Below are 25,884 nucleotides of genomic sequence, written 5' to 3' on the forward strand. Positions count from 1 at the left end.
AGATGCATCAAAAGCTTCACATTTGTTGCGTGTGATGTAAGAAATCACTTACAAGAGCTTTAACAAGCATTCTGATCAAACAGAGAGCTAATATATCAGTGAGAGGATTAAAGCTGTGTTTATAATGAGAGTACAGCAACCTTTCCCCTTAGGCACGCACACTCATGTACGGTCAAAACTGTTCTTCATACAATGGTTTTTAGCTTTTTTAATTATGTAATTGCAAAAACTGTTTTAGCTCTTGGACTTAAATAGATATCTAGTTGTTGTTGTTGCCTTTGCAACCTGTATTATGGCAATGAAAAGCACCTCATGATTAATAGGCCTTATGTATTACATTGATTCAACAAATTGAATCTTTTCAAAAAGAAAAAAAGGGTGCATTAATTGATTGGACATCCCTTGAATTGGAGGACAGGACGAGGAAAAGATTCATTGTTCATGATGAGGGACGTGGGATGCTGTTGATATTTTACTTTAAACTTAAATTGTGTTGAATGCAAACATCGATTTAGATAAGACTAACTACAGCAAACATAAACTCTTTATTGAGAAAGCTGAGGTAGGCTACTTAGGTAGTAATGACATGCTGCATAAAGTCATTTAAAATGCAGAGGATAGAAGTTAAATCCACCCTACAGTCACGATGCTCAATACTCCTTTCCCATGGGGTAAACAGATTTAATCAATATACTGTAGAATGTAAATGTGCACTGCACCAAACCCCACTCTTAAGACTCTATCACATGTACTTTATTTGTTTGCTGGCATATCCAGTAGAATCTAATTCTCTGCGGCACATTCTGTTGTGTATTTAATCACTTTGAGCTTGTGTGACCGTTCTTGTCACCTCTACCTCTGGCACTAATGAGCGGAGGAGAAGATAGGGGCTGAATGTAATGCTTGAGGAGCACAGAGGTCCTGCAATGTTGCTGACGTAAGGAGACTCGCGGCAGATTCCATTGGAGGAACAGAAGAAGGGGGGCGGCATCTTGAATAGAAGAATGTGAGTTGGCCAAGGTCATAGGAATTAGATAAACTAGGGAACGTGTATGTACATATCCTGTGGGGAAACAAAATATGATGAAGAGCAGCATGTGTCATCAATTAAAAGGATAATCCACACAAATAAACATGAACACACAGACCTTTGGCTGACGCTACATGTCTATAATATAAAATTGTGCTTTCAGAAATGCATGATTGTGCACTTTTTACCATCTGCATATGTGCATGACTGAGCTGGCTTTAATGTGGATTAGGCTGCTTAATGTATATCTCTGTTAAAGCCCTTGAAATACCCTCTGTTAATGCTACAGCAGTGTTTGCATCACTGGCTACGGCAGCACAGGGGGAGTTTCACATGCCGTGCAACAGAATTATGCAGCCTCTCACTCTCCCCTTATCACGTTCACACACAGAGTCAGCATCCAAACCAGACCAAGGCTGCAGGAGCAAATCACACGAGTGGAAAGGCAAATTAGAAATTCACAGCAGGTTGGCTTTTAGCGTGCACTGCCCCTGATGGTGAGTGAGTCACCTCTCAGCTGTGCAGGTCAGGAAAACAGTCTACTAAGCAAAGGTTGGCGTGACTGTCAATGAGCTTTAATAACTGCAGCTATGGACTTGTCATGACACACGTTATACAGTAGCACTGCAGTGGTGGGGAATACATGTATTTGTGTAATAGCAGTGTGTGAGAAAAGATGATATTATGTGACACCATAATGCTAAAGCTGCAAGATGATAGCCTACTCATATTGTTGTGCTTCTTATGTTGTTATCAAATTAAAATACACTGGCATACTACAGGAGAGAGAGATGGCTACTGTAAAGATGCTTGTGTTTCTAGGATTTCTGTGTTGCCCTCTGTCAGTATCGCTGACCTCTAACATGACAAAGCAGCAACCTGACGTGACAGCCAAACCATTAGTTCAGGACAATAATTCATCGGACAACATTTCGCATGATGACATGGTGCAGCACATTCAGAGCGGAGGAGAGCGAGAGTAGGGCCTATACTGTACGATCTAGCACACATGACATATATCGTCAAGTCAGCAGTAAAAGAACAACAACCTTTATGGAATAAAGAAGTATGACCTCAGTGAAGAAGAGCTGAGGATAGACAGTACAGTACCGTACTGTACAGTACAGTACAGCAGTGAAATGCAGCAGAAGCATGCAGGAGACAGTTTAGCTGCATCCTCTGGATCTCTGTCCGGCTTATCAGCAGCTGATTTCTATAGTGTGTGATTGTACCACATGTACCACCAAAGCATAAATATCTCTTTATATATCAAGAGCATTACATTCACGACACGATTTTGCTGTATTTATTTTTCTGTGTTGTTTATTTTCTGCAGTTCAAATGGAATTCATTTATACATTTTAATAATAATAGTTTTGTCATTCGGCTGAAGCACACTGCAGAGAATAGATTGAACAAAACAACTAAATCAGAATAAATTATATAATTCATAAATATCAACGTACACCAAACCATGTCAGTCTTGTAAACGCTGTATATGTGTGCAGATCATTTTGTGCAAAACAACTTTTTTCATGTGAATTACTGCATAAAATAGCCCTCTATTACATAAGTGTCACATTTCTGCTGCACTCATCCTTTCAGGCAGATATTTAATAGAATATAATATAAAAATTTAATAAATTAGGCCAAGACAAATGCCATCTGACACTGTGAAGGCTGTAATTGACAAAGCACACATCTGGGTTTATTGATTCATAAACATGAGCGCTAAAATCAGAAACCATGTGCAGGAAGGAATTCCTTTTTTTTCCCTCCAGGATTCCCTGAATGAACCTTTAATCTCCGTCTTATTTTCCCACCAACGACTAAGAGCTCAGACATATCAGCTGACCCAAAATGACCTCACATCCCCAGCCTGCAGATCATGTGACAACAGGCAACCGACATCCAAATCCTAGATCACCCTACAGCATTATGCACCGTAGCAAAGAAGCAATCACCTAAGTAGTTTATCCCAGGACGGGAGCACAAATGCTAATAAAGATGAACAGTTCCAATCAGTTAATGTGGATGCATGTATGGCAGAGAGGATTTTAGCAACAAAAATGTTTGTCTTTAAACACAGGCCCAGAACATAGACTGCAGACCTATGATTTCCTTGGAGGGAGGGGGGGATGTGATCGATCCAGTTGTGATTTCACAGACATCTGTGTAATTGTTTAATTATCTGTGTTAATTATCCAAACACTGGAGTGCCTCACAACTCTACACAGTGTTGTTCAGAAACACATGACATTAGTACTATTTTAGTTATTATAGTGGAGTGGAATAACTGTAGCATGAACTGTGATGTGTACTAGCGGTTACATTTTTAATGAAGCGACTGTGTTATTTTATTTCCCATTAAACAGACCTTTAAATTGGTTTGGCTTCATAAGTGGTTGTCTATTCATGGATTTTCCCCAGGAGAGCAACCTCACTCAGGATGAGAGTGAAGCAATCAGGAGCCTTGTTGGTCTGGGATCAGGTGCTCTCTTCAAAACAGGCTGAGGGCTACTGTGGAGGGCAGATGATGGGGGTAACGGAGACAGCAGGAAAAAGGGAGAAAAAGCACCCAGGGGTAATTTACCGCACTGCGGAAAGAAGCCACACAATACGATCCTGCTTCACAATTCAAGTGGAAATGAATTTTGTCACAACTAACAGCTTGACTCGCTGACAAAGTCAACAAGGAAAAAAAAACCTGGCATCATTTATTTTTAACATAGTGTACAGTGCAAGGTTTCCCCCACTGCAATAAATCAAATGAGTGGGGAGCTTACTGTGTCTGTTTGCCTGCTTGGCAAAAACCCAAACCACATGAGCTTCAATAGACCTTAAACAAACACTTTTGCTCATGCTAGTGGCTGCAGTGCCCACTGTTTCCCACAATAATATGTTTATCACCACAAAACAAAATACAACAACACCAAAACCCAACATCTAACAGAATAACTGCACGTTCAAAAAAACCCTTCTGTTCTCTGTGTCTCTGTCCATCACATGTAAAAACATCGATGTGCATTTAGGTAGTAAAACTCTGCCCTCTGCAGGCCTTCAGGTACACTCTTCATCTTGTCAAGCCATGCAAGAACAAATTCATATGAGGAGTTATTTATGGTGGCACGAAAAACCAGCGTGAGGACAGGGGACCTGCGTGATTTCAACCTCTGCTGGCTGATGAGGTGACATGCTGTGTGCATGAGGTGACAGAGGGAGCCACAAGAAGGAGCTGTGGTTGTTCAACCCTGGGCTCACCGTGATGGGACTCTCCTGAGTCTTAACGGCATATGGAGCCTCCCCGGGCATCAACATACATCCTACATGCCGAGCAACATGCCAGGCTGTGTGACACACTCACACGCCACTGACCCAGCACATGCACATCTTCCTTTTATTCATTCTCAAACACAACTCAGGAAATAGATCCTGTTTTTGCCTTTGTTCCTCCACCACATGGTGTAAAGTGCTGCTGTATAGTGACATGTTCACTGTCCTATCAGCACTGTATAATTTGACACTGGGCCTTTATGCATCCAAGTAAATACAAAGACTATTTCCTCAATCTGGCATGATGACAAACAATAGAGCTCAATATAAATGTAATTGTAATGTAACGTAACTGTATTACTCTTACTTGGTCAGTTTACAAATGTCAATTAAGACTATAGAACGTTTTGATTTACATTTATTAAACTTAAATTAAAAGTAAAGTTAAAAATTATAACAACGAAAGACAAAGACATCTACAGAATATGTAGATTATTAGATACGGAAATAATTGTAACAGGTACAGTTGCAGTCTACAACATGGCACAGTTGTCATTTATCGTCTGTAACGTCTTATTTTTGTTTTGGACAAACACAAAATGTCTCCTCCAGAAAAAAAATAACCCACATATGTGTTCATCTCACGATAATGAATCACCTGACAATATAATCCACAGAGCCTCCACATCTGTGAGCATCAAACACAGTGATTGATTAACTTGTCTCGGCACAACCATTCCAGTGTCTCATTCTTCATGCTTGACTTCCCCCTTCATGGCCACCATCTTGTTTCCTACAAACATTACATCATCCTGCTGGTTGTCCTTCACTTGACCCCCCCCCCTACACTCAAGTGCTCAACTGGGTGGAATAATATGATCAACAAGGCCTCCTTTAAAATAGGCCGCAACTATAATAGAAGGCTCTTATCGTGGTATTAATAGACATGGACTGTGTGTGTTTGGAATTTAAAAAAACAAAACAATAATTGTGTGCGATGTTGGTTTAGTGTGACATTTTCTCTAATCTAATTTTACCGATGTCATATATCAGGCGGGGGAAGTCAATAGAGCTGTTGGGATTTATGTGGGTTTGAATCTTCTGTCGTGATATGATTTGTTGTTGATGAGGGACGTGAGGCTGACCATAAAAACGTTTGGAGGTGCAAGTCATTCTCTTCAGATTTTCCACTCACAACTGAGCGCTCAGCTCTTTATAACCAGTCCCACACGTTTCAGTCATCAACTAGAAGGTACAGTATTTTCAGTTACTGAGGAAAAACAAGGTGTGTCTTTTTAAAACCTTTATACTACATGGATATGATAAGACGAGAATGACCCCAAAAACATGCAAAACACTAAATAATCTGTTCATATTGAGAAAAGCAAAAATCTTACATGGCACTGCTGCTACAGCTATAAAGTCAAGCTCTGATGATGTAGATACACAGGGTGCTGCATGCTGACAGTGACCTGCCATATGCCCCATCAGCGGACACATAAGTGGTTCTTGATCTTGAGTCACAGCCTCCAGAAACACACTTAGCATCTGCCATGACCTCAATGAAAGCCACCTTTACACACTTCATGCATGACCATCTCCTCTTCACTGTCACAGGCAAACCTTCTCCGTCTCCTCCACTAATTCCCCAGGGCTCATCATCTATAGGACAAAAAGCTGAGTCTTTTTTGCATAACAGACCTGTCTCACCTAGGGGGAAAAAATCAGCTGCTGCTCCCCTCCCTCACTCCCCTCTCCTCCTCCTTCCAATCAGGCCTCCTCCAGAGTTAGTGATGATAAATTTCCTGCACCCACCCCCCACTCCTTGCACTGCTCCTGCCTCTCTGCTCTATTCTCCACAGCCTCTGTTGGCGTGTCTCACGCAGGTCCAGCCCTTCACTCGCTGCACCTCCACACCTCCATCACACAGGAACAATCTCCTTCTAACAGGCCCTGAATATGCAGATTGGTTAATTCAGCTGCAGTTGCTCTCTCCGTAAATGCATCTGCAGCACTTTCCAAAGACTGAGCAGCGAATAAATGCTTACGCTGGGGCTTTTTTTTGGTGGTGGTTGGGGGGGGGGGGGGGGGGGGGGGCGCGTCTGTCCATGGCAGACTGCAGCCAAGGATGGGAATTTAGAAATGGGATGGGGCAAACAGAGGTAAGATCAGGACTTCAAAGCCCAGTTTGATGACTGATCCTGATCTGTTAAGGACTAATTAATGTAATTGCATTTTTCATCTTGGCAGCAGTTGTATCTTCTCGGGCTAATATTTGCTTAGTGGCACTTAGTCTCTCTGCAACTTACCTGCTTAAAGGCCTCTGCAGTAAACATTATTCTAACATTTCCTAAAATATAGCTGAGAAGGCAGGAACAATTGTGCACTGATCATTTCTAAAAATCAAAAACAGCAACTGCACCAGCGCTGCACAGCAGACTCTTTGTGTGATAAATATGTTTCTTTTCCCCCATTACAATGATGAAATATACTGCACATACTGTACAAGTGAGTCACACTAAACCATATACAAAGACACACAGAACACCGAGGGATTATTTTGTTGTGGTTTTTTATAAATAATCCCGAAAGGCAGCAAAAGTAAAATCATATCATGCGTTGTGATGCCAGAGATTAGTGTTGTAAATTAGGAAGAGAACATTTTAGTTTAACAGTTGCTCTGATGCATCTCCACACATCATTAAGATGTACAGTCATCACTGCCTCTTTGAAACAGAAGGGAGGTGTTGGCCGCTGGAAAACAACATCTATACTAAACACAAAGACATTGTGTGCATACAAAACTGTAATTCCTCCCCTCTTCATCTCTGTTGTGCTTTCTGCAGCCTTAGCACTAAAAACTGATTCAAGCTTTCTGTGAACAAGTGCACTGCCTGCCAACGCAAATGACAGCGGGAGTGGGCCACGTGCCAACGTCTTCCCCTGACCATCAAGAGAGAAAAGCAATCAAAAGGAGCAATCGATACAAACAAAGTCTTAACTACTATTGATTATTTAGCTCCACTCTGATGAGCAATGATGGTTATGGGCCTAAATTAATATACTAATCTGATTAATATTATCACTTTTCTGTAAAAAAAAAAAAAAAAATCTGGAGAGATTTTTATTTTGTTTAATGACTGCAAATCATCCTGGGGACACAAATGCAGTATTGTGTCGGTTGTGACATTTTTAGTATAGTATGCAATGGAAACGGCTCCTCAGCTCAGCATCTTGCAGTCTCATCACTCACTGTAAGGCGGACCGTTACTTCCATCAGCTGCATTTGAGTTTGGGCAAGTCAGCAAGTTTTCCTCCAGTGCACACACAGCCTGTACAAAAGAAATATACCGTGGAGAGGCCACTCGCCCTCAGCCCGATCTCTCAGTCTCTGGTGAAATAGTGGCCATTTGAAGCGTCCTCTGAGCGACAGGTCATAAAGACAAAAGTCATAAGTCAAGTAAGTCACAGAGTCAGTGTCTATGACTTACCCAAACAGCAGAGCGTATGAGAATACTGTGATATTACCCAGCACTTGCACACTCAGATGAAGGCTTAGGCTGTGTGGGTGTGTGTGTGTGTGTGTGTGTGTGTGTATAAAATGGGGGCTCAAAATCAAGGCCACCGCTAATCTGTCATTTACAGCCTAAAAGCATTTACCTCCACTATATCAGTGTAAGGTTTACTGGATGAGAGCTGAATAATGAATTTGTAATAACTTTAAAATGTAGGTGTTTTTTTCTGACTGAAATAATAATATATAATATTTTAATGGTAATCCAGTTCACCACTGTGTATCAGACTGAAGTATTTCAACAAGTGTTGCATGGGGACATTCTGTGCAGACTTAATGGGACAGCATAAGGATGAATGACTTTGGTGATCCCCTTACTTCTTATCTACCTCCACCAGCAGCTTGGCATTATTGCATATTTGTGCAATTCTGCACCTCAACAACTTCGTAATGTATATCCAAGCTGCCCAGCTTACAGCCTCTAATGACTCTGGTGACTCCCTTGGTTTTCTTCCAGCGCCACCAGCAGCAGGTTTTCACTCATCTTGTGAAAATATTAACATTTTCTCAATGGACTGGTGAAAAAATCTGGCACAGACACAGATAGTGCCAAGATGATGAGTCCTCATTTTTTTGTTTCCCCTCTAGTGTCTCCAGCATGAGGGTGACATTTTACGATTTTAAAGAAATGTCTAATCTCAGCGCTGTCCTCAGGATTTAATGATCCTCTTTCATTAAATGCCACGATGGCGACAGACATATCATTTGTCCACTTCAAGCCTTGTTAATGAATCTGGATTCAAGCTCTGTGGCACAAAGCACAGCTAAACTCAACGTCTACATTTGCACTTGACATAAACTCTCAGAGAACGTTTACATAATATTAAAACCAACACTAATCAATAATTCAAACAGCTCAGTTCCAGTGGATTTGAGTTGGAGCATTTGAAATGAAATCACAGTCAGGTCACAGCTAACAACATGATTGCCAACATGAGTCTGACTCTGAAGACAACAACGCACATGCATCACTTATACCTGTGCCTTTTAAGCTCACACCAAATGTGTTTTTATTGACCAATATAGAGAATCCTGAATCAATTTTATAGCAATACTGTAGATAATAATAGTATATATGTAATGTAGCAATCACTAGTTAAGTAAGTTTTTACTACGTTTTTGGAATGAATGATTTTCCCACTTAAGCCACTGTTAAATGTCCCACAGACTCTCACTGAGCTTCACGAGACAATTGATGCAATCAGTTTTTTTATGACGTTATGCCAACAGCAAGTTAGCATAGGAAATATAAAGCTGTGTAACGTTGGAAACAGTGGAGGACAGCTGGCCTGTCTCTGTCCTCAGCTTTGCTGACTACACCATAAAAGAGCAACTCGTCATTTTTAAACCTCACTTTTAAACAAGTTATTATTTCTTCTTCTTTTTTTTTTTGTAAAGCTAACCAGCTGCTTGCAGGAGCTGTACAATTCCCAAATACTGAACTAGATCCTTCTAGACCCCATGCACAAGAATGAAAGGACCTCACAGGGCCAACATAATATTCAGTAGTAGTAGTACAATAAACGTGTGACTTAATTATGTTTGCTCAAAATCCTTCTTGTTCAACATACAATAGTCAGTTTCATGGGTGTATATACATATTTTAACAAGCTTTTCTGTTATTATATTACCTTTGGGTTGCTGTTACATAGTTGTTTGGACATTCCTAGTAAATGTGTCTGTGCATGGCTGATGCATAAAAACATGCAGTTGTTTTCTATCAAATAAATGTGTCATGTTATGTGTCTGTGAGGAGGAGATTCAGCTCATTTAATGCATTGTTTTGAAAGGTACAGCAAGTTGACTTACATTGGAGTCCAGGAGGTCAATGCTGTCCAGGCTCTTGCTCCGGTGAATGCGGCCCTTGATGCGGCGGAGTGATGGCTTGCCCTGACCGGTGCTCACTGAAGAGGCTGCTGTGACGGATCCAGCAGTTGGGCTGGGGTGTATCCTAAGGTCGGCACAGAGAGGAAAGACAACAGTTCAACATCAGAGGGCAAGCAAGTGTTCACCCAGCATGGGTGTTTTTTCACAGCAGGACATACTGTAGTGCCACAGGCAAGACGCAAGAGTACGAGGAGGAGGAGGAAAGACATTGTGGTTATGGTATACTTTTCCAAATGCCACAGTCCCCCCCGCTGGATGAAGTGGCATTTAAAGAAATCTATAATTGGATTTAATGTCACAGAGGCACTGTGGGGAGCTGTTTCAAACTCAGGAAGCAGCACAGCTTCAACCAGAGTCGACCTGTGCTGCTGCTCTTTGGGCCTCGACAGTCAGACTGTAGCTGTTTCCTGTTGAGATGTGCAATGTAGGCACTGTGGTTGTTCTATCATCAATACTCCCAAGAAATATTTTACCCTTCACTAATAAGTGACACTGATGGAGCCCTGCGGACCACATTAACACCCTCAGCTTCGGGTTCCCATTGCATTTCACATACGTGTTCCTTAATTGATTTGTGACGTGCTGTGTTTGCCTTAAATATGAATCAGTGCAGTGAGTAATGAATCCATTAGAAGTGTATTCAGAATGTATGTGTTCCTAAGGAGTAGCAACATCTATTACACATATTTTAATTGCATATTAGCTCATACAATCCACAAGGAGTCTATGAATTGTAACCTATGTGACAAAAGGCTTTATTTATTCTTAATACTGTATGTAAACATATAATTCATGTTCAAGGGCAATTTTTGTCAGTTTAAAAAAACCCCCATCCCATCCACTTGATAATATTGCAGCTATAATGGAAAATCTATGAGTGAAATGAGATTAAGATTAATACATTTTTAATAGATTTTCTTTGTTAGTAATGTAATTATTTACTGTTTCTAAAACACGTTAGGGAGGGTGTCGTATAATCAAATGAAACCCTTTAAACATTACCTGAAACAATGTGTTGACAGTTTATTTACCTATTAATTAATTAATCACGTGTTTTATGTTATTGGTAACTCGCTATCACATTATCATATAGTGTATGATGTTGACGCTGTGGGCGGCACAAAACAAACAATTTAAATTAGTCAAACTGGGCTTTAGGAAACAATTGAAAGATGAATTGATAATTAATAATTTATGGATAATGAATAATGTAACAGCAGCAACACTGGTGCCAGAGTTAATTTAGTACAGGAAAAAGCTTTTTGTTTGCCATTACCGCTTGGTTTTATAGCACAGTGCAACTCTTATTGTTGCTGCCTCCTCTTTTCTCCTCTCCTCCTCCTCTATATCACTGCAGCCCTTTCTCTCAGTGTCATAAAGAAGAGTCACTCTTAATGAGGATTTACCCAACACAAAATTGAATGAGGAAATATCCTGTCTACACCGTGCAGCTCAGAGACAGTAGATATCCATTAGCGTGCTCAGGAGCAGGCCCTGAGGAGCTCCTGTGGTTTGAAGACTCAGCAAGGGAAATTATGAGAGAAAGGAATGAAGAAAGACAAGAGAAAAGAGAACATCACCTTCCACTTTCTATCTGCATTAATTCAATAGTCGCCTGAAGCCAGAGTGTGGTGCTTACTGGCTAGAAATGCAAGGTAAAAGCATTCTGCAATACGTGCAGTCAATTATAGGCGACCTCAGGTTGTGCTCATAAAAAATCCAGCAAACATGACTAATGAGAAAAGCAGTTTGGACGCTATCACAGGCCCGTGCAGTCCCTCTCATTCAGAGGTTCGTTTCTTGGATGATGATTCTGAAATGGATTTCAGCCAAAACTCTCGGGGGCCACAGAGGCAGAATGTAACACACAGTGCCAGCGACTGTGCCGACTCAGATATAATGTGCACTGAATGATTTTAAGTTGCATTTGTGAGGCATTTTTCGGCCATAAAATTTGCAGGCAAAACGTGGTTCATTTGAGGACTGAGAAAATAAAGGAAACGCTGACACTGAATATTAATGTCGCCTTTTCCTTTTCCCACATTTTGTACCTTTTATGACACACATGGAGTTTAAAGCCACATTAAAGTCAAGTGATAGTATAATATTTTGGGAAGTTGCATTAAAGCGGTCTGAAAAAAGGGAAACACACAGCCTGGTCCAAATGTATGAGTGAGATTATTTCATGGAGGCATCATTGTTGATTCTCCTGGCTGAGAAACAGTTTGGCAAATGACCCAATGTAAACCTGCAACTTTGTCATTTTTACATGACATGATTAAACCAAATGAGATACAAAGCATTCATGAGTGAGCTTCAGTGGCACTGGTGAGGAGATTGTAGCTGCAGTGTTTTGACAGAGATGAGTTACCTGTTTCTCCGTGGTTCCAGTCTTAATGTGCAGATAAGCTAAGTGGCTGCTGCTGCTGCTGCTGCTGCTGCAGCTGCAGGCTAACGAGACAACTTCATTTAAAGTATTAAGTAAATGAAGTATTTTCCAGGCAGTGTGTTATATTTATGTTTACTTTGTCGATGCTGTCAGATGGCACATTATCACTAAGAGGCTAAAATGGCAACATGTAAGAAATGTACAGGGCTTAATATATTTATTAGACCAGCATCCAAAGCCACAGCTGACCTAAATTAACAGCATTAGTAATTATCAAAACAATCTTTTTTTAGGTTTCTGTAATAACTAATACACCAGTATGTAGAAGCTATTTAACCAAAATTATATTTGTAATGCTGAAATAAAAGAATTATTGTTATTCATTAATTTTCAAGTGTACTGTTTAACAACAAAAATAGTAAAGCACATTATTTCTTGATTAAGATGTCAAATTATAGTTATTTACTTATTTACTGTATTTTAGTGGTTGAATGTTATGCTTGATTAATTTCCACTTTGTCAGTGGATTTTTTTTAACGTGTATAATGTTATCATGTGTTGCTGCTATAGACTAATAATGAAAATAATGAAATGTGTGCAGTGTTTGAGATAATAAATCAGACAGTTGTGTAGTTACGTACAGTAAAGGGTCGCCAACTTCTGTTCTTATACTGTTTACATATTGCACTTTACACACATGGCACCCGCCTCCCCTTTGCTATGATACACTGACTCGGACGACCAAATACAAATGAATGACAGACACATTATGGAGATGGCCTGATGGCAGGAGGAGGATGGTTTTATTTTCCCCTCATACACAACCATCTTCATTAGTGGACTGTAGTGACCTTGGAGAACAAAGGAGTCGCTGAGGGGCTGAGGTTGAGCCTGATTGTCTGACGTGCTAAACAAAACAAATCACTATGATTTCAAAATACGTTTACCCTTTTATTAACGAACAAAAGGGATGATGGCGTGCATAAACTCATAAATAATCACAGGAGTCAAAGAAAAATAGCAGCCAACCAAACCTCTTCCTCTCCCTTTATACACGTAACCCGCTATATCCCACTATCCAATGTAATCACACAATACACAATGCCAGAGTATAACCATAAAATACACTTTGCTACAATAAAAATAAGTATTACTGTAATAAATGTATGGCTCCTACATGTACCAATCTGTCCTGTTTCAGTCAATGTTGACTTGATCATCAAGAAAATAAGAAAAGAAAAAAGAACCAAGTGCGTTTACTATCTGTTCAATACAGAACACGTCTTTTATCTTTGAAATATGGAGCAAATCCTTATTTTACAGAACGATTGGCAACCCTAGTACACTATGTGTATGTATGTGTGCATGAACCGGTAAAAAGGGAATCTATGTGTTTACTCCTCTAAGTATATGTTTTGAACGCTAAAGGTTGTTGTACACACTTTTTTCTACGTATAAACCTCAGATTGTAATTAGGGCCCGAGCACAAATGGCAGGGGCCGAAATGGTTACACGTATTATTATCCTTCAGACTGTTATCATATCCGTGGCTTTGCGCTCATTTTTGAGGGGGTTAACGTGCATAAAAAGACATAAAAATAAAAAAGTCGACCATGGTAACCATGGCCTCAACTCAACAGGAAGTCGGCCATTTTGAATTCTGGTGTCCATTTTGACGATTTGCTCCCTAAGTAAAATGAGCAAACTCGTCTCACTCGCATTAGTCGTACCGACATGTGTGTACCAGTTATTGTTATTATTATTTTGAGTAAACAAGTCAAATGGCTGCATTTTGGACAGTCCGTGAAATAAGAGTGTCTGCTGGACCTGGTTATGATGGTTATATGTATAGTCTTTAGTCTGCATACACACAACACAACACTTACCATTACAGCGAGTGTGATTCTATAGTTCACTGAGAAGGTCAAGCAGACGCCTGATGCTATAACCAAGAAAGAACACTGCGCGCGCACGCACACACACACACACATTAATCAGTAGCTGGACTTTAAGCCGTGCCTCTCTTCCCTCTCTCTTGGTTTTGCCTCGAGGAGGCATCAAGTACAATTAGTATGAGCAATAATGGCTACTGCTTAATCAGCAGGTCAATAGGCAATGTTACACTTCATTCCTCCCATCTTGGCCAGTGCTAATATAACACTTAACAAAGAGAGCAGTCCTGACTTGTGTCTGATAGATGCAATAAAACACACACACACACACACACACACAGTAAGAGAAACACAGTCATACTCAGCAAATTCAACAGCAAATGAAGTGTCTCTGCTCTGCAAGCACTATCGGCCTGTTTTTGTTTCAGATAAAAGGCGCAAGTTAAAAATAACAGGAAACATTACATAAATGCAATGAACTTGTTGTATTATCCCTGCAGACTTGCAACAGAGTGTAAAGTTCATTAAGTCAGGTTAATGCCAATTGTGTGTGGCTGTGTGCAAGGGAGGATGGGTTTTTAAGACTGCAGGCAAGAGGAACATCTGTTTGCAAAGGCTAATTCCATTTTAGAGAGCTGCTGCCGCTGCTGCTGCTTTTCACTCTTTACAAATGTGGAGCTGTGGCCCTTTTTTTCGAAATAACTTAATAAAAAGACATCTGTTTATTCTCAAAAGACAAACAAAAGGCAGCAAACCTTACCAAAAAAAATCTGTCAAATCTTTACATTTATAGAATCTGAAGAAAGAGAGCGTGAAATATCATGAACGTAATGTTAGTTTCAGCTCCACTAGTGTAAACTGTACCTGGAGTATTTCATGGACATGCAGTGTTAAGGGGTGTGTAACATTATTGATCTGAAAGGTCACTTTAATCAAGTTATCAATATCGCTTGTGCAATACGGTTAAACCAATACATTGACTTCTCCAGGCAGAGAGTGAGGGGACTGCTGAGGGCAGTTAGAGCCACAGGCAAGAAACTTCAATTATATTAAATATACTGTATCTACAGCAGTATTCCAGGAACAGCTATTGTGTCTGATGATAGATGAGTATGACAGTGAGAATATACATTTATAATTTACTATTTGTATTTGACGTGTTCTATCACCACGTTATGTAAAGGATATCATGTTAATAGACAAAATAGTGTCTTTCTATATGTGACATCAGCTTTTTAATGTACATTATTTCTCAGAATTAAGTAAACTATTGCAAACCTAGTGGAAGGATGAGGCCTGGGTCTGAAAATAACACGTTAGATTTAGTTGCAGGTGTGGTATAAGTGGCAGATTCAGCATTTTTCTTTATACTTTTTTTTCTTGTAACATTACAACATACATTACAGCTTTTTGGAATAATGCAAGAGTGTTATTTAATGTTACATAAGTCTATTAAAGGAACTAGACGTGTATCTATCTGCACTCCAGCGGATGCAAATCTCATAGAAAGAATGCTCAGATTATTAATCTTAAAGAACACTACTCTTTATATTACCGCTCATTTCCCACTAGTTGGTTTTCATGATGGCAGCGTGTTTTTGTTTTGTTTTTTTACGACACATTAAATGCACATTGGTTTAAAAACCCAGTAAGAATCATGTGGCATTGACTAAGTGAAATGGATATGATGAGCACAAGAAATGTCAGGTGTAATCATGTGATGAGATTTAATGGGGAAACAATGTGAAAAAGCATTATAACATTTAAACATCAGTAACATGATTAGCAAGAAAATGTTAGGAGTGTGACATGTAAAATCCTTATAGTATGATGATTAACGTGTAATCTAATCAGTGTTTGATTGGCTAATAACAGATTTCAAGAGCTACAAGAGCCTGGTATATATGAACATAATTGTCACTCAAGCAGGCCTAAAAAATTAAGCTCAAATAACCAAAAACAAAAACACAACAACTAAAAAAACAAAAGAAACATGAAAGGTCTCCTCTGTCTTGGTGAATCTTGAATCTTCTTCCAGGAGGGCCACTATAGGCTAATAAAGACAAGACTAATGAAGCTGAACAGTAAAAAAGAGAACGTGCTGCATGTGATAAGTGTGTGACCCCCACTGAGGTCACAGCACAGTTGACTCTGGTAACTGTGCACTGTTCATGAAAGGACGGTGGTCACAGTTGTACAGTTTGTTACAGTTGTAAATTATCTGGCGACACAAACTGCAAAATGTTGAACACATCCTGTTTATATAATACAAACAAAATAATCTCGATCTCAAGACAAAGGGATGCTGAGGGATTTTCAGCGTGAGTGTTTCGTCTTCGCTCGAGTGACAGAAAGAGTTCAGGAAATTATTCAGGTCAACTTTAGCTGGTGGTTGTAATAGTTGAGCCTCACAAAGTGTAGAACCGTGCCAGTGAATACAGTATGTGGACAAATGATCCACAGCTCGCCACATCTTTCTACTTAGTGAGAAACACTTGCTATCAGAGTGTTATTGAGCCTCTTCACTCCCAATTAACCGTCTTTGTTATTCAAACAAGATGGTTATCTGGCTGTTATTAGGGAAACAACGATGTCTCAATCTGCTTAGTGCCAAGAAAAATGAGTGGCAGTCTTACAGTAAACAGATGAACACGGCATATATACAGCAAGAGGAGAACTATAGGGGGAGGTGAGAGGTGGTTGCTGCAGTTTTATATATATATTTCCTGTATATACACTATAGAAAACAGTCACACAGAGTAATGAGGACACACAGAAAGTAAGGTGGATACACAGACAGGACACACATGCTGAGAGTATGGGTATAGAACATTTAATAGACACGGCCGTGTGAGCAAATAAAACCAGGAGATGGTCATGTTTCATGCTCTACATTTTATTAATTAGTTTCCACAGAGCAGTGGGGATGAGAGTGGAGGCGGTGGAGGCAGGATGATGGTTGACCACACGGTTAAAGCGTGACGATGACGTTTCCAGTGACAGCAGCAGTGCAATGCAGTGAAGGCCATATATGCCACAGTGAAGCACACGAAGTTGGAGGCACAGGAAACAATGGGTGAGAGAGACTGTGACATCATTCAATACGCATTCAACTTCAGATCGTGATGAAGAGGAAGGACACATACACATACACACACACACACAGGCTCGCGCAATGACGCGCGCGCGCTCAATGACGCACGCACTCACGCGCGGAGCAGCAGCTTCAGCTCCCGTGTATCGACCACAGTGGGTTTAGTGATGATAACAACCTGGTGCAGACTGGCTGCAGTGGTGGAGAGGAATATTATGTCATGTTGGATGAAGAGTGAACGGGCGCACCGTGGCTCCGTGACCCACTCATCAGCGTGTGACGAGATGTAGGAGGCGACAGATCCTCTCTTTTCTCCCCAAACCTTCATCACATCATCATCATCACCACCACCATCATCATCATCATCATCATCATCATCCGCACCAACATTCATACTCACCACATTCGCTTCCTGGGTGGAAGACAATGTTCTTTGTTGGAGGCGGTCACCCCCAGAGCCAGCTGCATAACAGTAATGTATTTCTGGTAATTCACCATGGTACTGTCCACCGCTACTAAAAATCCAACCCAAAGAAAAGCACAGGTGATCATAAATGTCTTTATTCCCTGGCATCCGCCTCCGCTGCGTCTTCCACGCTCAGCATCACAGCGCCATTTCCAGCGCTGAAGGACTGACAGTGAAAACACTCCCCGAGGAGCTGAGCGAAAGGTGCCGTACCGCTGCGACCCATGTCTGCAATGACACTCTGAGTTCCGTGTTCTAGCGTCCGCACACGGAACGCCGATCCATTCGATTGGTGCTTTTTTTTCTTTTTTCCTTTTTTTTCCCCCCTTTTTTTTGTATGTATAATTTTTTCAAAATATAGAACAAAATGTGGACATTGTCTCCTTCCTCCTGCCTCCTCCTCCCTCCTCTCTCAAGGGCTGGAAACACTCTTTAAAAAACGCTGCAGCGTCCAGGCGTCCGTGTGTGTGAGGTAGGGGAGAGAGTGTGTGTACAGTGTAGTCAACTGGGAGGGAGGGAGGGAGGGAGGAGAGAGGAGAGGAGAGGGTGAGGCGGGAGTAGGAGGATGGTGGTGAGTGTGTGTGTGTGTGTGTGTGTGCGCGTGAGTGTGTCTGCTTGTGTGTGTGTGTTGGGGGGGGTCTTAAGATTGTTTTTAAATAGTTGTGAAAGGGTTTGTACACAATACTTTGTGGAAACAGTAATGGCTTACAGGGTTGTAACTAGAAAGAGCCTTGGTATATATACTGTATACCTACATATATATACACTGTATACATATATATCGGTATGTATCGGTTATCGGCCCAAGCACTCCCCGTGTTAGGCATATCATATATTTGCAAATTAAAAAGCCTTGCAACTGCCCCCTGTGCTGAAATCTCATTCATCCATCCATCCATCTTCTACCACTTTATCCTCCACATGAGGGTCGCAAGGGGAGCTGTACCAATCTCAGCTGATATAGGGTGATTGACGGGGTCACACCCTGGACAGATCACCAGTCGATCGCAGGGCCACACAGAGACAAACAACCATTCACACACTCACACCTATGGTACATTTAGAGTGTCCAATTTACCTAAACCCCGTATTGCATGTTTTTGGACTGTGGGAGCAAGCCGGAGAACCTGGAGAAAAACCACGCACACATGGAGAGAACATGCAAACTCTATGCAGAAAGGCCCTTGTTTTCCGACTGGGTCTTCCTGCTGCAAAGGCAAGAGTGCTAACCACTGCACCAACCGTGTGGCCCGGTGTGCTGGCATCCCATGTATTCATGTTCATTTCAATGAATTGGAAATGTTTGCATACACACAAATAAAGGATAGTGAATTTGACCTTAAGAACACATTTTCTCCATCCTTATTAAGTAGTGAACACACAGTGGGCCGCACTTATCTGTGAGCGGGGAGCACTGGGGGAATGCTCAAGGACACACGAGCCCTTGGCCCGTCCCAGGATTGAACCAGTGTCCTTCCTCTAACAAGCACAATTCCTTCCCTCTTGGCCGTGGGCTGTGTAAATTCTAATTTATTTTGTGAATATACGGAATATATTATTGTTATCAGTGAAGCCAGACTCTCAATTGAACATGTTTCTTTAATCTCTGATGACGCACCATGGTTATTTTATATAATAAATATCTTACATACAGCAGTGTTTTATAGTCTTAGTGGTAGTCCTAGTCCTAGTTTTATCTTGTCTTACTCTGTAAGTATTTCTTATGATTGCTCTTGGTCCCCAATTCCAGTGTAGTATTTTCCGGCAAATGACATAAAAACTGATTCTGAAAAAGTGCAGATGAGAGAAGACCGTTGGAGATGAAAAAGAGTTGTGTGTTTGTAGAAAACAACAGTCATAATGACATAATGGCTGTTGTCCGGCTACATCATTGCATTTAAGTGTAATGTACAGTATATTATTAGATTATTAGATTAGAGTCCTTAATCTCACAGACATATAACAATGTGTGCTACAGCTAAAGAACACTCAGTACCCCATATAAATGTCTCTCAGTTATAGTCAGCTTTTTTTTTTTTAATGGCACCCATATCAAAGCCTGAACCAGAACTGTAGACTGAAGCATTTTCAATTTGTCTTTAGTGTGGAGGGGGTTTCATTGTACAAACGTTGTAATGACACCTGCTTCACAGTTACACTGTAAAATAAAATAATCACCCACACTGTGCTTCTTCAGCGAGATGGCACTTCAGTTTGTCTGCTGTGAAAATGACCTCATGTGACAGCATGAAATCATTTATTTCACCGCACTGGTGATTTTCAGTAGCTGTCATTTACAAATAATGGTTTTCACGTCATGTCTTTTTCCAGTTAATATCATGATCCTTCATCAACACTCTGTAAACTAATTATGTGAGATTGTTTTTTTTCCTAGAGATATTGCTTATGTGTATTTCATTGAACGTGTTTTAATGATTTTTTATTGCATGAGTATTCCGTGTGTTTTAAACCTCTACAATCATCCATCCATCTTGTACCACTTTGTACCTCGCATGTTTTTGGACTGGGAGGAAACCGGAGAACCCAGAGAAAACCCCCACACACACACAGGGAGAACATGCAAACCCCGACCGGGTCACAAACCCGGCTCTTCTTGCCACAAAGGCAACAGTGCTCTCTACAATCATATAAATGTATATTTTTTGGTCTTTTTCCATATTATGAACACCCAGCCATCCATACCAAAATAAACACCAATGTTTATTTTCGAGCATCAAGGGCTTTGGGAACTATTGATGTTGTTGGCTTAAAATATAAAGTACTTTTTTTTCTGCTTGACGTTTCTAAGTTTGGCTGCAGATTATACGGTGACTTAGTGTTTGCTGAATTCATACACACACCAGCAGCACTGAATTCACTGTGCCCACACCAGCAGTCATTAGCAGCAAACAGAGGCAGGTGTGGTTGTTTTTCAGTCAATACAGTGACACGCTGGTGTCGCCATAAGCTTCGGAGTAAGTCGATTAGTCTAGACTTTGAAGTCTTAGTAGAGAGAGAGAGAGAGAGAGAGAGAGAGAGAGACGTCTTCTCACCTGAGCGGAGAGGTGCACGTCTCACTCTCACTAAACCCAACAGACTTAAAGAGTGAAGTCCAACCACGCAGGACAGTCTGTCTGCAGAGGCCAGATACATGGAAATGGAGGCTCTTATCTGCTGTGACTAATTCAAAGGCATAATCGGACGAATTAGCTGAAATAAGCATTAGATGATTAAGATTGTTAATAAGACAAATTGGATGGAAAAATTAAATGAGCTCCGTGGATGAAAGAATCCTCCCCATGGTTTGTGAAATGTTAACCTGATGGTGTAAACCCTCTCTTTGGCAAGCACGTATACACTGTATTTGTGATGTGAATTGAGAAAAAAAAAATATACGTATATATATAAATAATTAACTATGATTATTACTGTTTCTAAAATAACTAGGATTAGACTATTTACAATGTATAGCATTTACACTAATCTTAATATAAAAGACAGAGAATGAAGGTTGGGCTTGTTGTAAAATGTAAAACGTTTTTTTTCTTGGTTGCTTCTCTGTTACTTCTGGCTGAGTGGAAGCAGAAAAACCCTTAAGGGCATTAGAGGAAGCTAAATTGCAATTGCTGGTGCAAATACACTATGTGGAAAAACCATTCCAAAGCCTGACCATTAGTTGAGATGTTTCCCCTATTGCAGTGATAACAGCTTCCACACTTCTTGAAAGACTTTCCTCAAGATTCTGAAGTGTTTCTATGGGAATTTGTGTCCATTTATTCTGTAGAGCATGCATGATGTTCAGACACTGATGTTGGACGGGAAGACCGGGCTCACATTCTCTGTTCTAGTTCATCCCAAAGGTGCTCGATGTGGTTGAGGTCAGGGCTCTGTGTGGGCCAGTTGTGCACTGGGACACATGTTGGACTAGAAAAGGGCCGTCCTCAAACTGCTGCCACAAAATTGGGAGCATTGTCCAAAATCTATTGGTATGCTGAAGCATTAAGATTGTCCTTTATTGGAGATAAGGGGCCTAGAGGCCTGTTGAGAGAATGGCTCCATTTGCACAAATCTCAACAGCTCACTCAGTGTGTAAGAACTATGCATAAAGATATGCCAAAATAACCCAAAAACAATATTTAAAACTTTCTTTTTGGTGTTGGTAGGGCTTGACCTCAGTATTATGAAATCTAGGCTTTTGAGAGGTGATAACAACAGTTACACTTTGAGCCAAAATCAATGTCAGATTTGGAGCTCACAGGACTTTCTTTTATTTTGAAAGGATTTTCTTCTCAATTCTGGATGAACAAAAATCGTACACTCACGTTAGCATGAAGGCACCTTATTGTTTAGATGTTTTTAGTTTTCACATAAAAAAACAAAAATGTCGACACTCAGGTTCGGTTGCACACCGGCGCTGATGTCACTGCTTCCTGTTACTTCCAGTACTGTGCGCGTTTAAATCCCGTCAACCCTCTCAGAAACACCGTTAACAGAGCCGTGAGGGTGGAGCAGAGCTGAGCTCCAGCACACCAACCAGCAACGCACTCTGTCACCTCCCATTGACAAGGACACCATTCATAATACTGTTGATTTATCTGACACTACAGATCATTATCAGGCACGGAAAACACAACGGTCATTAGTGGATGGGAAAACTGCTACTGATATTCATACACACACACACACACACACACACATACACAGATATCAACCATGTTCCCCCTTCTTTTTCTCTGTCTCACACACACACACACACACACGCACACGCTTCATTCATAGTGAGAACCCTCATAGACTTAACCCCTTACCCCAACTGTAACCGTCACAACTAAGTGTCTAACCCTAACCCAAACCTAAAGTAAACTCTAAACCTAACCTAAAAAACCAGGTCTTAACCCTGAAAAGGCCCTTTTGAAAAATGTCGTTACTCTGTATGATGTACACAGTTTTTTTGGTCTTCACAAATACAAGAACACACACACACACACACACACACACAGTATGGGAACCAGTAGGAGTGTGTCAGTGGGGAAGCTGAGAGACAGCAGTGGGTCAGTGGTTGTGCTGCAGTCTGAAGCACACGCCACTGCAGCACTTTGATTTCATGTTGGCATCCCCCCTCTGCATCTTCACTGTAATGGCTCAGAGCAGCTTGCCCCATCATTACCCTTCTCACATGAGAACCCACTGCTGACTCCTTTATTGTGCATCACTCACACACACTCACACACACACACACACACACACAAACACACGCATTCTTGTACAGCATTCTTAGTAAGGTCACTGATAGACATAATACATTCCTTAGCCCCTTACCCTATCCTCAATGCCTAACCCTTAACCTAAAACCCATTCTTACACTGACCAGTAAACCAAGTCTTAACCCTCAAAAGGCCCTTTAAAGTTATGTGACTTTAAAGGGCCTAAACAGCCAAAATGTCCTCACCCGTGTTTTTTGGATTTTCACGGAGATACATAGAAGTGCACAGACACACACACACACATACACACAGGCACAGTTTTGCACTAATAGCACACTCAAGTACTTGTCCCTCCCCCCCCGGAAGTAAATAGGACAGACAGACCTGCCCTTCTTTCTTGTGTCCTTAGATTCTCTCGTCCACTTTAGTCAGTGTAGCAAAATCAAAGCTGGTTTGTAGGACTCAGAAGCTGCTCCCGGAGGAGACAAACTTGGACCAAAGCCCTGAGAACCACTACTGCTATAACACCGTGATTTATTGCTTTTGCACCAAACAAAGAGGAGAAGTTCACAGAGAAAGTCCTCTTCACATGAATGCACTGCACCAAGAAGAGCAAGAGTAATGAAACACGTCCCCCTCCACACACACACACACACACACACACACACACACTCACATGCACAGTCACACTTCAGTGCTGTCGCAGTGCTTTCTCTCCATGTGCTGTGAGGTGAGTCATCAGCACAGAGAATCATAACCTCGCAGCTCCAGCTAATTGCTCCTCTTCTCCTCCTCCAACCTGCCAGCATCTAATTTTCTCCACTTATGGATGAAGGCACAGTGACTTACATCATCACTGCAGCCTCACATATACATATAAGGCCTCCGAAGCAGACACATGGCCAACTCTTCCCGGAGAATTGCACAGACACACACACACACACACACACACACACACATCCTGTATAGATACAAAGTGGTATACCCTGCAGTTAAAACAAGGCAGTGATCCAAGTACAGTGTTTATATTAGAGGCTAGGAAGCTAATCCAGCGGATTGTGATAATTCTACTTGATGTACAGACACAGGTACAATTAGCAGTTGCCAGTTTCCAAAGTATTGGACGTTCTATTTATTAGTGTGTTCTGCAAAATAATTAATTCAGTTTAACGTGAAGCATTATAATTGAAGCATTTTATTTTATTTTATTACAGCATTAGCTCAGTGAACTGAAATTGTCTAATTGGCCTGAGTGTATTTATTTTATTATTGGCAGGGGCAGCTATTTCTGTTGTACATGTTCTGTTCCACAGGCCACACGCTTGGTGTAGCCCGCCTATCGCCCCAGTGTCAGCTGAGATGTTCTGTACCATCATTCATTCACTGTCTACCGCTTTATCCTCCACATGAGGGTCACGGGGGGCACTGGAGCCAATCCCAGCTGACATAGGGCAAAAGTCAAAGTGCACCCTCTCTGGACAGGTCGCCAGGCCATCACAGGACCAACACACATCCACTGTCATTCACACCTACTAGAGTTTCCAATTAACGTGCATGTGAGAGGAAAGAAGAGCCCAGAACACAGAAAGGCTGTTATGTAAACACATGTCTTATCAATTTAAACCACTACTTGAATTGTTAGTTACTACTTCCAGAGTTTTTAAATATTGGTTTAAAAACAAAAAACAACAGTACCAATAAAAAAAGTAAGAGTCATTATGGGTGTGTTGAACTCGGCTTGGCCCAAGGGTTCCAGTGATACATCGTTTGTGAAAAACGGATGAACAAGTCAAAAGTTAAAGTACATACATGCATGTCCACCTTTGTCCTGTTGATGGCGCTAGAGCTCTCGAGCTTGCGTTGCTTACACAGTATCACCACTTGAACCCAAGTAACAGGTGGTCTGCTGTTAAATTATTACAATATTGGGGAATTATTACATTATCAGGACCTGCGAAATGAAGGATAACCTGATACTGTAATAACCTCCCATTAATGTAATACTTTATTATCAAGTGTATTACATTATTGGGAAATGCACTTTATTACATTATCGGGAAGTTATTATATTTTCAGGGATTTATTACATTATCAGGTTCTACAAGGCTGTTAAACTGGTTTCATTCAGGTTCACATCACTTCGCGCACTAAACAAGGCCCTTTGTGCCCTTTAAAACAGAACAGATGCCCTGAGATGAGATTAAATGCTGCATGTTCACTCTCAGTCAGCAAGATACTGACCAGAGGCGGAAAACAAAAAGCCAAAATAACACAGTGTCTCTTTTAACCTGCAGAACTGACAATCACTCTGCTCATCTGCTCTGGATCAGACACAGTGTGAAGAGTAGGAGAAGGAAAAGGAAAACACACACACACACACGACTTAGTGTGTGCAAAAAAAGAAAGATATTTCAGGGTTGTTTCCACATTTGTAACGAGCATGACTGCAGACATGCTTCACTCTGTCACACAGGCATACGTGCTGGCAAACACAATCTAGCCAAGTCAAGCGTCCATGACTTGAGGCACTTTCTGTCCTATTTCTGCCAAGAGTAGATTAAAAAGAAAGGGAGAGATTATCTCGTGGGGTTTTTTTTTAGCTTTGTCCAACACTTTGTATCAGAATTAGACATTAATAATGATAGTGAATGTCCGTGTTGAAAGTAAAGGTTGTATTAAAAAGAAAACACAATGAGGGCAACAAAAACATCTCAAAGTTCTGCTTTTTTCCAACTAAGGAACTAGAGAAATGTCAGATTACAAAGAGCATCATCAGTTGGTTCATCACACAGGAAGGCACTTGAGATTACAGACATCGCCTTGTTGGTACTGTATATCATCTCCTGCTGAGGCACCGTGACTGTTGTTGCTGTGTGTGCCGCTTCTGTCAGCCTGTCTGTGTAGATACATGTGTGTGTGTGTGTGTGTATGTGTGTTTTCTGTGTGAGTGTCTGGAGCCGGACCACTGGGACTCCACGCTGACTTAGCTGTCATACCTTGTCGAGTGTATCAGCGCGTCTGTCCTGTCACTGCAAGCATCACATCCACACACCCACTTTACCACATAACCGCCCC

The 25,884-nt window shown here is 41.0% G+C and overlaps 1 protein-coding gene across 9 annotated transcripts in view; it reads right to left on the minus strand.

Moving 5' to 3' along the window:
• Positions 1 to 25,884, minus strand: part of tjp1b (tight junction protein 1b) — a 62,642-nt gene that overhangs the window by 34,734 nt on the left and 2,024 nt on the right. For 6 of the 9 annotated variants that reach the window (XM_058644820.1, XM_058644823.1, XM_058644822.1 and 3 more), the window contains exon 3: positions 9,687 to 9,828. In XM_058644820.1, coding sequence (XP_058500803.1) covers positions 9,687 to 9,828 — 142 coding nt within the window. Of the gene's footprint in view, positions 1 to 9,686; positions 9,829 to 17,539; positions 18,074 to 25,884 lie in introns of those variants that run through there. The other 3 variants (XM_058644830.1, XM_058644827.1, XM_058644826.1) reach the window with 1 other exon arrangement.

The sequence above is a fragment of the Solea solea genome, chromosome 12 (assembly GCF_958295425.1).
Source record: "Solea solea chromosome 12, fSolSol10.1, whole genome shotgun sequence".
NCBI classification, from domain to species: Eukaryota; Metazoa; Chordata; class Actinopteri; order Pleuronectiformes; family Soleidae; genus Solea; species Solea solea.